The 17,268-nt window shown below is 34.6% G+C and overlaps 2 protein-coding genes and 1 long non-coding RNA gene across 3 annotated transcripts in view; 1 reads left to right on the forward strand and 2 right to left on the reverse strand.

Annotated features, from left to right (window-relative positions):
• LOC126858809 (uncharacterized) overlaps positions 1–17,268 on the reverse strand; it is a 116,372-nt gene that overhangs the window by 18,458 nt on the left and 80,646 nt on the right. The gene's annotated exons all lie outside the window — the stretch shown is intronic.
• LOC126858761 (CTTNBP2 N-terminal-like protein) lies at positions 711–7,346 on the reverse strand. The gene is made up of 7 exons (XM_050609301.1): positions 6,627–7,346; positions 6,357–6,458; positions 5,975–6,199; positions 5,227–5,848; positions 4,958–5,053; positions 4,446–4,555; positions 711–2,054 (listed from the first exon to the last, which is right to left on the reverse strand). The coding sequence occupies exons 1-7, from the start codon at positions 6,870–6,872 to the stop codon at positions 1,572–1,574; spliced, it is 1,884 nt and encodes a 627-aa protein (XP_050465258.1). The 5' UTR covers positions 6,873–7,346; the 3' UTR covers positions 711–1,571.
• LOC126858747 (exportin-5) lies at positions 8,007–17,112 on the forward strand. Its single transcript, XM_050609263.1, has 9 exons — positions 8,007–8,191; positions 8,845–9,545; positions 9,640–9,948; positions 10,056–11,459; positions 11,588–11,842; positions 11,956–12,079; positions 12,171–12,501; positions 12,657–13,026; positions 13,201–17,112. The coding sequence occupies exons 2-9, from the start codon at positions 8,859–8,861 to the stop codon at positions 13,360–13,362; spliced, it is 3,642 nt and encodes a 1,213-aa protein (XP_050465220.1). The 5' UTR covers positions 8,007–8,191; positions 8,845–8,858; the 3' UTR covers positions 13,363–17,112.

Raw genomic sequence — 17,268 nt, forward strand, 5'->3', positions numbered from 1 at the left:
ACAATCTGGTTTTTTTTTTCATGTTTTAGCGCAACACATGTATTTTACCTGAGATACACGAATGAATCGTTAAAAAAAAGACGCTATAATATGCAAATATATAATCATCTTTTTTATATCAAGGATTTTTAAAAAGGATTGAGTAGAAAACATTTGATCTTCGTTTACTTCCATTTCATTAGACATTTTCTTAGGACATTCCTTTATGACAAAATCAATAGTGTCTTGAAAAAACTGTGATGTCTATACTTCGGCAACGTGCAAAATATTTTCTTTCAGATAGAGCGTTTAAGCTTGCAGTCGATATACGCAATTATGTAAGACAAGGCAGTGATTATAGCACGTATGATAGTTTCTATTTTCTCATCTAGCTAATATCTTGCACCTGATAGTCTGGCTTAATTAAATCTCTGTTTAATAATTTATTTCCTTTTAAAGATTATTTAAAGATAGTTCTCTACTTCCATGATATATATAAATACAGTACGATCATGCGCGAAACGAGTTAGATCCAGATAGATAAATTTGTTGGAAAATTCGCAAAACGTTATAAACATCAAAAAGTCTTAAAAAGATGTATAGATACAACTTGACATTATTTTATGCGTATCATCTAGTACATATTATTGGCATGAAAGGTAAAGAAAAAAATATCTATATATAAAGAATGCGCGCGGAATATAAAATTATATAAATATATAAAAATATATAAAAATATATATGTATATATAATAAAAATAAAGATTTTATATAAAGCCAATAGGATTTGCGAAAAGTGGATTCATCTCGTTTTGCGTTACCGATCGTAAAATAGAAAAGAAAAATTCAATTAATTAGAATTGATGTTAAATAACATTGAACTGCCAGTAGTAACTCCAAAAGCTTTTGCAAATGTAAGATTAGCAATCTCCGTCATGTAAATGCTCATACTCGCCTAAAACGGCTCATATGTATTAATGATAATTAATGTTCGAGCCATGGCGATCATTCAATTAATTTCATCGTTCAAATAAATCGTATAGAATGAGCTAGGAACCTACAACAGCTACCTTACATATCTGAGAAATATCTCTACTTAATTACAAATGCCTTCGGTTGCAAATAGAATCATTTCAACGGATGCCGCTGACCGTAATGAGATCTAATCGTAATTTATACAACACGTACCGTCATCCTAAATAGACACGGTCATAGAAAGTTTATCGAATGTACAAAGCACCTCTCCTTTCTCTTTCTCTCTCTATTTTTCTTCTTGATAATTTTAGAAATAATCTTTTGCAAATACGAAATCTTCCGCATCGTAGCAAATCCAACATTCCAAGCATTGTTTTATTGTTTTCTATTATATATCTCGATCATATATATGTTCACACGCTTTTATATTCTTTCTTTCAACGCGGCTTTGGCTGAAATAACATTCACACAATGTTCTGTATATTGAACACATATAAAGTGTGTGTTTGGATTGTGTATATCTTTATATTATTTATTATGCATCTGTTGGAGAGAGAGTGCGTGTTTAATAGATGCATCTTTATCCTACAAACAATCATTTCGTACTAATCTAATATCTATCTTGAATCCGCCATCTTATTACTGACCTCTTCGTCGGCGGCAGCTTGGATGGTGCTCGCCGGAAGGGGTTGCTGATGCGCCTGTACGGGAGGAGCGACTCCGCTCGTCGCCGTGATACTTCCGTGCGATGGGACAGTCTGTTTAGTATACTTGATGGTGTCCTGCTGCGGCCCGCTTTGCGATTGCAATTCCGGTCTTCTGAGATAAACGGCCGCCTCCTTTTTCGGCGGTACCACGGGCTTATTCGGTGGTACCGGGGGCGGCACGCCGCGCGAGATTGGCGGCTTTTTCGCCGGCAGTAAACCACCACCGGCGGTGGGTGCTTGAACAGCGGGGCTGACGGCGGGACTCGCAGCAGACTGGCCGACATGAAAGCCGAGCTTCCCCGCTGCAGCAGCGGCTTGCGATGACGTGATAAGCTTAGCCGCAGCGGTGGTACTAACAGGAGCAGGTACAACCGGTTGTCGCTTGTCTACAGCCTGAGGAATTACAATACACAACCATGACCAATTTCAGAGCTATGGAAACGTTCGACCAAACTTCGCTTGCCAGGACAAGAGCGAACATACCATAAACAGAAAACCATAGGAAGGGGAAAGAGGGAAAAAAGAACCAGAATACCAAAGAACTAATCCAAAGCAAAAAGAGAGAATGAGAGAGACTCAAGGGGGAAAGTAAGGAATATACAAATATACAAAAGAATCTACAAAAAGAATGATCATCAGAATGGACCATGGAGGAGAAAAACACGCCGTTATTATGAAGCAGCAAATGACTCACAACTCGATGGGGCTGAAATCAAAATAGTGCGTCTACTTCATTTGGGTGCTGTTAATAAATGTATAAATAATTGCGAAGATATATGAAAACTTGTTCTTTGCATATTCATCAGCAGCAGATAAGATGTACTTGAGACGCAATCTGAGTTAACTTAGAAGTAGATTAGTAAAATGTAATACATATGTATGTGCGACTAGATCGTCGGCAGACGAAATGTAGGAAGAAATACTAATGTGAGAAGTAAATCCTCAGTCCCCGCAGATTGTATGCATCGAAATATTACGATGTAAGTTCCATTTTGATTGAATATATTTACCTATTTATTAAAATATATTGCAAATCAAATTTCTAATAGTATAATACGCATCAAATATCGTGTAACAAAGCTATATATAATTTAGTAGTAGCGATTGCGGAATAGCAATTAGGAAATCAAGCGTGGACAATTTTTTGGCTCAGAAATAAAGCTCGGAAAACTGAGTTGCATACAACTTTGTTTAATTGTAGGAATCGATCAATGTACATGTAAAATCAATGTACACATGTAAAATGTGATAATAATAATAATCTTATATATATACAAAATTAAAAGTATCGTAATAAAATATAACTCTAGATACTGATAATGTGCTAACTTATAAGATTATAAGATTGGTATAGTGGAAGTGTATAATATAGTATGGTGATTGTGTGTCTCATAAACAAATTGTGAACAAATATATATAAGCAGGCTTTCTCAAAATAATCTGCTTTCAAATTTTTGTAAAATAATTTCATTTGTGTAGAAATTTAAGAAGCAATGGTTTTTAAATTTTAGTGCACCATTTGATATGAATGACAAAAATAGAGAAAATGAACCAATGCAATAGAAATCTTATAAACATAGTACATTATAAACATAGAATTATATGTAATAGCCAATAATGGTGTTATTTAAAAAACAAATGCAAAATTTTTTTTTAATTCAAAATTATTTTCTAAATGTATTTTATTTATCTAATATTTATTATCAGAATGCTTCTGTGTGATATAAGAGTATTGTATATCATACAACTTAATAGCGTAAAAAATATCTTCATTATTAGTCAAATGCTAGAACTACAAAAATATACTATATATTTGGCTAAAACACATCTATTAAGGTAAGATTAATAATGTATATATATTACATTTGCATTTTTTTTTAATTAAAAAGTGAAGAGTCATATATACAATATGTAACCATATAAATTCATTGCAATAAATATATGATTAAAATGCGATGTATTTATGATATTAAAAGTATGTAACTTTGTAAAATGTATAAGACTAAAGGGAAACTTATAAAGTGCTCGCGTGATAAAACATTAATGATAACAAATGCATTTTTCATTTCTATTATAAGATAAAATTCTATTAGTATGTGATGTAATATATATTTTTATATGTATATTATTCTCTTTCATTAGATACTTTTTTTTTTATATATGATTGCTTTGCGTTTTGTGAATGTCAAAGATATATATACATTTCATCAATTATTAACCAAACAATAAGCTTAATAGTCTATATCAATGGTGCACTGCAAATTATTCTTGTAAAATTTAAATTTCATATATTTTAAATTATAAAGAGCCTACTTCATTGATAATTACAGTTTTTCTAATATGCATATATAAAGTTTTATATCATTTAAGAGAAGATATAAACATCTTATCTTTTTTATTAATTTATGATCTATTTTAACGTAACTTGTTATTCTTTTACAACTTATTTTTAAATAGTATTTATGACGTAATTTTAAGATATATATCTAAAAATTATGTCGAATTAAATTAAAATCTATTGTTTAAAACACAATACTGACTAAATAGCTGATTTCTATTTCGACTAAATCAACTAAATTTTTCTATAGATAATTATAAACATAAATTATTTATAAATTATCATCTTCTCTTTTGCTTTCATTTTCAAGAAAAATATTAGCATAGAGAGCCGCACTTCTTAACGTTCGATATAAAAATATCTGTTGTGACACTTTGCATGTATAAATAGGCTCTGTATAATCTTTAGATTAACGTCGAGTGTGTAGGGAAATGTGGATAGGTTACCTGTGTATCTGGAGGAGCTGTAGACTCTCCACCTACAGATGTTAAATTAGGCGTATAGGCGACCCCACGAAGTGCCTGTCCAGGTGCTACTGATCTAGCAATTCCAGTGGCTAAAAAAAATAATGATTAATTATATTATTTTATAATTCAATTCTTGAAGATATGTTTCGTAATGCAATTGTTCTATAATTCAGTTTAAAACTAAATTTATACATGCACATCATTATGAATTTATATCTTTTCTAAAGAATTCATTTCAGCATATAGATTATATATATATATATATATATATATATATATATATATATATATATATAAATATATATATATATATATATATATATATATATATATATATATATATAATGTATTATGTATGTATGTAAGATATGTATATTATATATATATTTGTCATGTATTAAAATGTAAAATATTAAACTTTGTATACATTATTTTGTATTTTGTGTGTGTGTGTGTGTGTGTATGAGAGATGTTTTTTTGAAAAATCTTACTTGGTCCACTGACAGGAACACTGGACACTGTGGCAGTGGGTTGAACAACTTTACTACTAACCATGGGTGTCCCTGTACCTAAGACTGTTCCTTTCACTATAGGAGATATCAAAGATCATTAGATTCTCTTTCTATTCTGTTTATAACATCAATTAAATGTAAATAAAGAAAATTATTAAAAAAATAAAATTCTTCGCAATTATTCTCTATTTTTAACAAGATTTTTCTTGATATGTATAATTTCTATTTTTATTACATGCAGAACATACTTGCTTGCGGTGCACTAGCCGGCCTGAGTGTCGGCATAGGTACTAAATTCGCTGGTTTTGCAGGTGGTGGTGGTGGAGTTACACCAACTCCTCTGGCAGGACCACGAGCCTGCGACTCTTTCCACGTATCCATCTCGGCTCGTAACTTTTCCAATTCCATCTCAAGGTCTTTTGCCCTCTTTTCCTCTTTTGTAAGAGCCTGTCGATATTGTTGCCTCTCCATATCGAATTGTGCTAATTGTTTTTCCAATTCCGCTTCCATCTGTAATGATTTCTTACTCTCTTCCTCGAGGCCTTCGGCCATTGAATCTATCCTTACTTTTTCTTCACTGAGAATTTGAGCTAAATCTTCAGATCGTTTCCTCTCCTCAATATACTTCATGATAATTTTTTTCCGTTCTGCTAAGAGGAGCAATACTATTTGTTTTTGTCGATTTTTCTCTTCCTCGAGATGATCGTTAACCTTTTTTAATTCCATCTCCAATCTCTTCTTTTCTTGTTTTTCTAATTCTAACTCCTTCTTCAATCTTGTTCGCTCCTTCTCAAGACCATAAGTGATATCATCACCTTGAGCAGTATCATGTTCATGTTTTCGTTTTTCTTCTTCTAATTCTTTAATCACCTGAAAAAAAATTTGTTGTGATAAAATAATAACAATCATCAAAAGATAATATATTACTTTCTAACAGTATTATATGGTTACATTTATAAATCATATAATTTCACATAACACTAATAAAATACATACTGCTCTATGCCTAATTTCAGCATCTCTAAGGACTTTTGTCATTCTACATTGCGCCTTTCTCTGTTGCATCACCAATGCTTCTAGACTAGCTACTTGTTGATCAATTTGATTTCCTTCAATTCCAATAACACCACCTACTATTGCAACATCTCTAGCTAGTGCTGCATGTGGATCTGCAGTACTGCTAAGATACCGAGAACTTAAAAGATGTTTCATTTTTTCTGACTGAAAGCAAAAATCATAATTTTCAAGTGTAATAAGATAGAACATCATACAATATGAAAATTAGAATATAATATAATTAAGACGATTATTTAATTAAGACGATAATTAAGATTTAAAAAAAAAACATTTAACAATTTGTTAATATCATTCTAATTACTTTTAATGCTGCTATCACAATGTCCCTCGCTTGGAGTTCTCCTTCTAGATGTCCCAATAATATTAACAAATCAGTTTTGCTTAACTCCTTCTTTGGATTGCGCTGCAACACGTAACAATCACGTAAAACAATCCTCAGCTATACATATTCCAATATTTCTGTAATTATTCTGATATTCGTTTAATTATCACAATAACACCAACAATGATACTATATAACATAGCTTATTCAGTTATCCAAGGAACGCAGGAACGTATGATAGGAATATACCTTGAGAGTATTAGAGGAACTCTTATCCAGCGGCTCAATATTGTTGGGCTGCTGTTGCTGAGATTGTGAGGGCTGAGCACAAACAGCGATAGTCTGGGTCTTCGCGGCCGAGATGGCGGCCGCGGTGGTCGGGACGGTAACACCAAGCGACGGCGCCGACGTCGTCGGCGGTCCATTGGCCGTCGTCGCCGTCGTGACACCGGGCGAGGTGACGCTCACGGTAGTGCTCTGACTCTGCGATGCCATTGTGTGCCGATCTCTAACGAGTGGTATTTACCTATGCGTCGACACCGACGATCGTCGTCGTCGTCGTCGCCGGTTTTCTGGTTCGTGGGCGGCTCGGGATGAAAACTCTCGAGCTACTCGTACATCGACTACCTCACCCCTCGTGTCTCCGATAATTCGCCGTCACGGCCGTCACGAGACGCGCGAGCACCGCCGCCGGACAGCCAGCGGCCCGCAATGCTCGCCACATCGCAGATCACGGGATCGACGGCCGGTCGCCCGTACTACCCTCGTTCCCCCTCAAGTCCGCGGATCCTCCAGTTTCTTTCGGGTCGTCGTTTCACGGCCGACGAACACGAATTAACGCAGCGGCATCCGGCGCGGCGCGGCTCCGCTACGTTACGCTTGTCTCCCTCTTGACAAATCGAGCGTACAAAGCGCAGCTCATGTCACGGCACGGCCAGCGAAAACTCGATCGTCTCTCCTCATTATGAGAGGTCCCCCCCCCCTCTTCTTTTCGATTTAAAATCGATTCCACGCCGGTTCGATTATCGAGGAATCGACCTAATCCCAACTTCAAGATTTCAGGAGCCCAGTCTACTCTGGCAATATGAAAGATTTTGTTGATTTTTAGGTTCTTTTTCTTTTTAGTTTCTTTTTCTGAGAAAAATATTAAAAAATATTAGATTAAATATTAAATATTAAAAAAATTAAAAAATCTTGGATATTTAGCTTTTTTTTTCAATATGAGCCTCTGCGCGTAGCATGAAAATCGCATTCGGCAGACTTTTAAGCCTGCTAATATAATATAATGTACGAATATCTAGACGCGTGACTGCAGATACCTAATGACTCTAAACTACGGAAAAGCTAATGAAAGATTCACCTTGTATATCCTGACAATTCGATATCCAATAGGAAAACTTGTTTTCTAGGGACGAAAATGGCGTTAGTTAGAATCCACATTTTCCATTGGCTATCAAAACTGTCGTATTGAACGTAGGTCCAATGAATCTTTGATTATACTTTTTCTTAGTTACTCTTTTCTTTCGATGATACAGGGAATGAGCGTAGCAAAATGTCGAGAGGGCAGCACGTGATCGCGTATAAGATCGGCTAGCCAGCGTGCCGCATCTGCATCTCTGAATCTGCTGATGATTGTTAGCGGAGAGCGTTGCACACGATCGTTGTACCGCGTGCATCGCGACTGACATAGACTCGCAAGATCTTCTCTTAGCCGATTAGGATTATGAATTGACGCGCGGTACGATATCGGAGAGCCTCTCGTCGTCCAAGCGGCCCCGTCTCAACCTCTGTCTCAAATATAAGAATATCGCGAGGTGAGTAGCGTGCGGTTTCACTCGAGGTATACTCGGTGCGCGCACCGCAACAAGCTGCTTCACCGCCGCGTGTTCATGGAAGAAAAAACCGAAAGTTTTGTTCGTATAAATAACTTCTCTAAAAAAAAATTGGAGCAGGCCATTTGCAAATTTCCTCGCCGCTTGTTTATCCTTTCGCAAATATACGAAATTTGTTTTGCGTTCGGATATTTATATATACCGGTAGAAATTAAAATACAATCTTCAAATTATCTTGCATTAGCTTTATAAAAATTGCACAAGATGTTACAGTATATATGTCAAAATTTGTTATAGAAAAATAATTTGTATTTACCTTTTTTAATGAACGAATAAGCTTAAAGAAATTATCCTTTAGATACTATATGTTCTTAATTACTAATTATTTTTAAGAATAATTTTTAAGTGAGAGATGTTTTCTTTTACATGTTAAGTAATACACATTTGTTATTCGTTAACAGATGGAAATAAAATAATAATTAATCTATTTTATTCTTTTATCTTTTTTTATAATTTTCTTTTTCTCTCTTTGTTTTATAAAATTCTCTAATAAAATAAACTTTTAATTATCCACTACAAGCATTATTTATTATATCTTATAAATGTTAAATGAATATTCTTATCTTATATTCTAGTGCATTAAATAGGAATGGAGTTTGGAGCGGGCGATGTCGCCCAAATATCGGCGGAACTGGCCCGAGTGGTCGAGGTAATAATGTCACCCGATATATCTCAGCAGCAACGATTGGAAGTATACAATGCTTGCGAAAGATTCAAGGAATCCTCACCATTGTGCGCACAATGTGGCTTATATCTGGCACAGAGATCTCCAGACAGAAGCTCGGTGGTACGTCATTTTGGTCTACAGCTAATGGAACATTGCGTGAAGTATAGATGGACTCAGATCTCGCAGTCAGAGAAGATCTTCATCAAGGAAAATGCAATGAAATTACTTCAAGAAGGCACTGAACCATTGCTACAGGAAGAGGCACACATAAAGGATGCACTATCGCGGGTAGTAGTTGAAATGATAAAGCGAGAATGGCCTCAACAGTGGCCCACTTTGTTAGCCGAACTCAGTCAGGCCTGTACACAAGGTGTGAGTCAAACTGAGCTGGTCTTGTTGGTATTTCTTAGACTGGTGGAAGATGTGGCACTTCTACAGACACTTGAATCCAATCAGAGGAGAAAAGACATATACCAAGCATTGACTACAAATATGGCAGAAATCTTTAGTTTCTTCTTAAGATTAATGGAACAACACTTTTCGGAATTTCAAAAGAAAAGTGCCTTAGGACAGACATCCGAAGCTGCAGCACAAAGTAAAGTCGTTCAAGTAAGTTTTTATAAGACGCGTATCGACGATTAATATTTCAACTAACTAAACTAAACTAAAACCAACTAAAATTTATATTATGTTATCGCAACAGATAGTACTATCTACACTAACCGGATTTGTCGAGTGGGTTTCTATAAACCACATAATGGCTGAGGACGGAAGATTATTGCAAATATTGTGCCTCCTGCTAGGCGATCCCATATTTCAATGTTCTGCCGCCGAATGCCTGCTCCAGATTGTAAATCGCAAGGGCAAAGCCGAAGATCGAAAGCAATTGATGATCCTGTTTTCGGAAGAAGCTTTGAGATTTATTTATACGGCAGCTACTACATTACCATCTCTCGCCGGACCTACGAATTTCCATGAGAATCATTATCTATTCCTGAAGAAGCTCATACAAGTAACTTTCACGATAATCGTACCAATTAATACTGAATCAATTTAAATTTTTTTTGTGTTCACAAATTTTACAAAAGATAACTATTCTTTATATGATTATTATTTCAGGTAATGACGGGCATGGCAACACAACTTTGCACTTTATGGGGAAAAGATGATGCCTCCAGCATACGGCCAACACACTTCAACCTTTTTTTGGACACTACGCTCACATTTACAATGTATTCAAGTCTTACGCTTACGCATTTAGCGAATGCAATCTGGGTGATGTTGTTTAAGCATGAACACATCAAGAATGATTCGTTATTGCTGACATATGTGCCTAAATATGTAGAACACACGGCGCCCAAGCTAATTCGTGTCGCATATCCATATGGTAGACAAAGCAACGGCATGACCACATACTGTCTCGTTGATTACGACTCGGAGGAGGAATTCAATGTCTTTTTGCATCGATTCAGGATGGACCTGTTAGAGGGATTTAGACATGCGACCATGGTAGCGCCCTTAGTAACGTTCACATATGTGCAACAGTGGCTAACTGCAAAAATTACCAAGGGTATGACAGATCTGCAATACAAGAGTGATCAAAATGATCGAGAGTACCTCGAGTGGGAGGCTCTTGCACAAGCATTGGATTCTGTTGTATCCAGAATTTTATTGATCAATGAGCGACCGAGTGTGCAGACCGGTTTGCAGCTGTTAGAACTTTGTCTAGGTTACTCGCCACAAGATTCTTGGTTACTATCCGCTCTATTATCCTGCATAAGTGCACTTTTCGTGTTCCTGTCGATGTCAACTGGTTCGATGGCCATGCCGGGCGTCGCTATCTTGCCACGCGTTCTTGAGAAAATCTTCGCCGCGTTAGTGTTCGAAGCGCCAGGCGAGAACGAACGCAATCACTCGCGTGCAACCAAAAACGTGCGACGGCATGCAGCTAGTCTCATGGTAAAGATCAGTCTCAAGTATCCGTTACTACTTTTGCCAGTATTCGAGCAGATACGCACAATGGTACGCAATTTGACGCGAGAACCGAGTCCGTTATCCCGAATGGAAAGTGTCATGTTGTACGAGGCGTTACTCCTCATTTCCAATCATTTTTGCGACTACGAAAGGCAGAATCGATTCGTCGCGGAGGTGATCGGTAACGCGTCCAACAAATTCGTCACGTTGGGTACGGAATGGTTTAAGGGACCGGCAGAATTTATGCAATTCGTGGGACTGGATAGACCACCAGTGGAAAATATGCTAGAGGATTCGGCTAGATACAATCGCAGTGATCTCATGATGTGCATTTGTACCGTTTTGAGTGTTGTCAAGCGATGCTCCATTCCAGAAGATCCTGATCGCGCGGCGAGAGGTGGTTTTGTTGCTGCGCTCAGCGAGAGTGGTAATCCGGTATACCGAAATCCCGCAGCACCCCACGTAATTCCTATCTTGCCGACGCTATTCGCATTGCTGCGAACGATGAATGCTCTCTTCACTCCAGCCGCTCTTTCACTTCTTTCGGAGGTAATATTATCTCTCTCAATAACATATTAAAATATTAAAAATTTTTTTGTTTTAAATATGTTTTATTTTACTGATCAATAGTTCCTTCATATTGAACGAACTCGACATACAATTTTTTTTTATCCTAGGGTTACAAAAATGCTTATGGACTTTTGGAGTCAGAAAAAGCGAATTTGTTGGGTGTAAATGTGACCAACGATAATACTAGTGAGACAGATCAGACTTCAAGCACTTCCCTGGTCCGAATGCAATCATTTCTCAGTACAATTCATGATCAGTGCTATCATATGCTAGGCAGCGGCTGTCATATGATCGGCCGAGATTTCTATCAATTGCCCGGATTTGCTCCAGCGTTGCTCAATTCAGTTTTCTCGAACATGGAGGTAATCTAATAAAATATTACGTCGATTTTATCGATAATTCTTTAACTTTTATCAATCTTATATTATATACATTCTCTCTTAAACAAAAATAAAAAAAATATCTACTCCTTCAGCTGATTCCAGACTACAGACTGCGGCCGATTATACGTGTGTTTATGAAGCCATTCATATATTCATGTCCACCAGCTTTTTATGAAAGCGTACTGGTACCTGTATTGGCTCATGTATCTACACATAGTGAGTATAGTTATAAATTCATTTTTATTAAATTTTTTATGCTTTTCATCATATCAAACAAATTTAAATCAATTATGCGGTTTTGTTTCAGTGTGTCAAAGATTAAGCGCAAAGTGGCAGTACATTGCGCATCTTTACGAATCCGGTGGTTTAGACGAGAACACCGACACACAAGAAGTCATCGATGACATGCTCAATAGAAATCTAACTAGAGATTTCGTGGATGTATTAAAGGTGGCTCTAATCGGTGGAGCTGCTAGCGATGCTGCGCCTCCAGACAGCATGGATCAGGACAGTGGAATGGCAGTGGATCCACCTCTTTCGCGGGGGAACAGCATTGTCGCCGAAGTCGTTAGCGAGTTGGGAGCTTTCATTCTGCGTCATCCGTCCACCTGTCATAGCGTCGTCCTATGTGTATTAGGGTAATACAATATAGAATTATACGATATTCGATGTAAGGCAGTATATACTGTCCGAATTTCATTATATAAATTTATGAGATAAATATTTATTTTTTTAACTTTTATATTTCTCTAGAGCATTTTCTATTCATAATACGTTGTCTTGTTATTTCTAGGGCGCTTGCGTGGAATGATTCAAACGCGAGTCTCAAAGCGACGATGTTGACTGGACCCGTAGTACGAACATTGGCAGCCGATGGTAGTCTCACTCCTAGCATGGCAGCGCACATCATGGTCGCCGTTCTTCAAGGTTTACAATTGCATGGTCAGCACGAAGCTAATCAAGGTTCCCTCATTACTCTTGGCGCACAAGTCTACGAATGCCTCAGACCTAAGTTTCCAAATATCATCGAAGTAATGCAGCAGATTCCAGGAGTCAATCCTGCCGACTTGCAACGATTCGATGAAAAAATGGCAGTGATCAGTACAAAAGGCAACAAGGTTGAAAAGGGAAAGAAGGATCTCTTCAAAAAAATTACAAATCAGGTATACAATTGCAATATCCAAGATAAAGATAGCTAATGTTTTATTAAACTTGAAGTCTAAGTTTAAAATCTAGTTAAAACAAAAATTTGTAAAATCAAATGCATGATTCACGATTCTTTTATTGCATCATACATTTAAAATAATAATAGCCGGGTTTTGACACGTCTTTTACAGCTTATTGGCAGAAGCGTAGGTCAATTGTTTCGCAAGGAAGTTAAAATAGACAATTTACCGCGAATAGAAGTATTCGGTAAATCTCAACAAGTGCGCGTGGACGATATATCGAAGAATGCCACTGATATAGGAATAACAGCATTGTTCGCTGGGCCTACGTAGCAAACAATTTTAGCGAATCATATTTTACATAGCTGGTTTAACTCAATAAATAATTATAAATTATTGTAAAAAGATTCTTTCAGAGATGACTATACAGCGCAAAAGAAAAAGATATTTAAGCTTTAAAATCTGCTGAAATAATGTATTTTTTTCTGGCAAAGAATACGAGTTATTGACAATCTACAGATGTGGCGAATTATATTTAAAGCGATTAAATATAGCCTCGGATTAATATATGCATTTGTGCATATTTAAAAATTGCAAATTTCAGAAATTGTTTTTTACTTGTATTTGTTTCACAATGTTTTGAAAAATGTCGGTTATGATGAAAATAAAAAAATTATACATGAATTATATATGAATGGCATAAATTTTAGTAAATATTATTGCAATCATTTAAAAAAAAATCGACATCATATTTCAAGAATTTCAGGACACTTCATGCTCCCAATCACTATCTGAAATAAAGTCTCGGATATCAAATATGAATTATAAACACATTTGATGCATCATACTCAGATAAATATTTATGAGTGATTGTTGGATAGATTTCTCTTTCTGCTCATTCTGAAATCGATCATCAATTTCAAACTATTAAATATTCGGCGATATAAGTGTAGATAATTTTTTATGTTTTGTGATTACTTTTATTTATTCTAATTAATTTCAAACAAACGTGTGCTAGCAAGAATACGGCCGATCTCATTCGTGTTCATCATATTCGAAATTGCGAACGTTTTCATTCAACATTCAATCTTCTATGGATATAAATTTATCGATATGCGTTATCATTAATTTAACGTACATTTCAATCACATCATTGTTAAAAAACAATTTCCGAGATATTTATATACATCACACAATGCCTTTCGTGGCATATGTACAGGAGTTGGAATGGACTGTGGGGCGATTGTACAATAAGACAGCAAATTATTGTGATAAGGAACGTAGTGAGCAAAAAGTTAACAATGTATGCGAAGCGAGCAATTTAAAAATCGTAAAGTTAAGTTGCTTTTTAAAATCGAAAGAAAAAGAGAAATGACACGTTCCAAGCTGTGACTGACTTGTGGAAAACTAAATATTGTAGTATATAATTCATTCTCTTTTTCTTTTCTTTGCTACTTTTTAAACTATATCTCCGAAGTCCATAATATCTATAGCACATTAGATTTGTTCTTTTTAGCTTTATGAGAGTTTTTTCTTTTTTATTTTTCTTAAAATACAAATTTGCAGAAAGTACAGCTAAGATGAGCAAATCTATTGCATTAAACTATGTTATAAGGATTTCGAAGTATAGTTTATTACATCGGTGTCATATTTATATATATATAAGTATACATATACATATTGTACAATAAAATCTTGTAGTAATTTTATATAGCGGAATAGAAGAGAATGAACTATAATCACTCATCCACATATTTATACATATATATTTGTTTCAACTGTTCATATTATATGATTCGTTGATTTTCTGAAAAGTATGGATCGATGCTGGAAATGTATACCTGTACGTGCAACAAAAAGTCGATCAACGTCTTCCTTACAACCGAGTTTTCTCGCGAAATAATTAAAACTGCGGTACAATTCACAAGAATCAAATTTATATGGTACTACATTTATATATGAATCGAAACGGCAGTTTTGATCAAGAAGATTTGCACGCGAGAATATGCGAAGAAACATTTGTATATTACGATTACAATCTTAATGTAAAAATAGAAAAAAGCTTCAAAAATAAAACCAAACGTAAAAAAAATTGCTTGAGTAAATTAAGATTGACTATTGCTGAAGAATATTTTTAACAATTCGTCATCAGATCGAAAAACATCACCTACTATAAAATTTTTTCCAAAACTTATGAAAAAAATTAAAGTAAAAAAAAACAGTTAAAAAAGATGAATTATAAAACAAATTTTAATATGATTTTTATAAATCATAAATAGTCTAGTGGTAAGAGCCCGGTAAACGAAAGACTCGGATTTAATTCCAAATTCAGCGACTTCTCTCCGATTTTTCTAGTCTATTCCTTATACTCCTTTTTTATAGCTTGCTCCTCAAGCCTTATCTTTACGTTTGGTCTTAATATAAAAATGCAGTTCGCAAACGAGATTAATGCATCAAAAAAATAAGCAACTGAAATGTGAAACTTAATTACAAACTGTTGCAAAAATCGTTTCAACAAGAATTCAAATGGTATATTAAAATCTTAAGTATGTTTTGTTAAGGTGGTGTAAGAAGAGGTTCTCACACCCACACACACACACATGAATTGCTACCAATTCTATTACAGTATTACATTACAATATCACATATCAAAAATGTTTTATGTCGAAAACCCTTTTATTATCTCATCTCTTGTTTGTCTTCTGATTTGACTAGAACATTATTTTGCGCGTAAAATGGAATTTTTTTAACATCATATTTGATTTCTGTCTCGCATGCATTATATATTTTACCTCTATCAGAAATAGCGACGCGTTTTAATTTGTAATTTAAACTCATAATATACTATTGCTTTTGCATTATGCACTATTTTCTCAAGCATTCCACTGCGCTTTTAGTAATCACATGTACGGTTTATAGATTGTATGAGAGTAAAAATAGCTCTGTCAGAGTTAATTTACAAATAACAAAAAAGAGTTCATCGTTCGTAATGTGTAAGATGATCTCTTATAAAAGCATTTATCTTTATTATCAATGGAACATTATTGACAAAGAGAGAACAAGTGTTTCCTTTTCGTTGCATTCTTCCATGAGACGAATCATTACTTATTTGTATAACGGGAACAACTAAACACATGTGCACATCGAAAGTGTATCGCACATAGCCACTATTTCTCATAACGTGTCATATATACAAAGTGTTTTATATTTATTTATTTTTTTTTTTTAGAATAATGCATGCCATCACTTTAATAATGTACATGAACATCGACAAAGTGTACGCAATGGCAAACAAAAATAATTACAATAATTATCCGAGAACCATTCTTCCGAAGTATTACAAAAATCTTCTTATCTTACAAACAACCATTTTCGATTACTTTATTGACTTGCTAAATTATAGATCAATGAATTTGTAACAGCACTATTTTTTACAATGATAATCCTTTATTATCGATAATATGATCCATTGGACTAAATCACATTTATGCATTTAACTGATCGTTACATAACAAAATTATCAAGATTATTATCCAAATGGTTTTATAACGTTTGTTAATATATGTATGTGTGCATATAAAGTGTTCCATATAGATAAGATACAATCTGCTACTATCTTATCTAAAAAATAAGTACCTTTTTCATTTGGCAAGATTTTCGGAAAGGTTTTCAATATCTCAATCTAGAGTGCAATACATTTGTTATATCTTAATTCTTCTTTCGTAAAAATTTTAGAATGTAATTTTATTATAATTAAGTTTAATTGTAATATTATTAACGTCTATTTTGTTTACATCAGAACCAAAAAGCATTTTACTATAAGAGAGAGTTATTCTCTCTTATATATACGAAAGAATTTCTCACACACACACACACACACACACACACACATATATAACTAAAATAAAATTTTTTCATATTTTTAATTATATAATTTAAATACATTAAACTTAATTATAATAAAATTGCCAAAATCTTTACACTTTACATTCACATGAAGAATCAAAAATAGCAAATGCACCGTATTGATATATTAAAAAATAAGATTTTGACAAAGTAGTTCCGATTTGTACTCTATCTATAGGGAACATCTTTTTATAATAATTATATATATATATATATATAAAGTGCGATAATTACTTTGTTTATATATATATGTGTGTGTGTGTGTGTGTGCGCGCGCGCGTGTGTGTGTGTGTAAAAACAAATCATTGCGCTTTGTTATAATATTAATGTTCC

Source organism: Cataglyphis hispanica, chromosome 2, assembly GCF_021464435.1.
Source record: "Cataglyphis hispanica isolate Lineage 1 chromosome 2, ULB_Chis1_1.0, whole genome shotgun sequence".
Lineage (NCBI taxonomy): Eukaryota > Metazoa > Arthropoda > Insecta > Hymenoptera > Formicidae > Cataglyphis > Cataglyphis hispanica.

Bases quoted from the DNA above. Each gene is read 5' to 3' on its own strand.
- LOC126858761 (XM_050609301.1), bottom strand. From the start codon at position 6,872: ATGGCATCGCAGAGTCAGAGCACTACCGTGAGCGTCACCTCGCCCGGT. The intron at 4,556-4,957 runs GTAAGATTTTTC...TATTTTTTTTAG, and splicing joins TGTTCCTGTCAGTGGACCAA to CCACTGGAATTGCTAGATCA. The intron at 2,055-4,445 runs GTAACCTATCCA...GTAATTCCTCAG, and splicing joins CAGCTCCTCCAGATACACAG to GCTGTAGACAAGCGACAACC.
- LOC126858747 (XM_050609263.1), top strand. From the start codon at position 8,859: ATGGAGTTTGGAGCGGGCGATGTCGCCCAAATATCGGCGGAACTGGCC. The intron at 9,546-9,639 runs GTAAGTTTTTAT...TTATCGCAACAG, and splicing joins CACAAAGTAAAGTCGTTCAA to ATAGTACTATCTACACTAAC. The intron at 9,949-10,055 runs GTAACTTTCACG...TTATTATTTCAG, and splicing joins TCCTGAAGAAGCTCATACAA to GTAATGACGGGCATGGCAAC.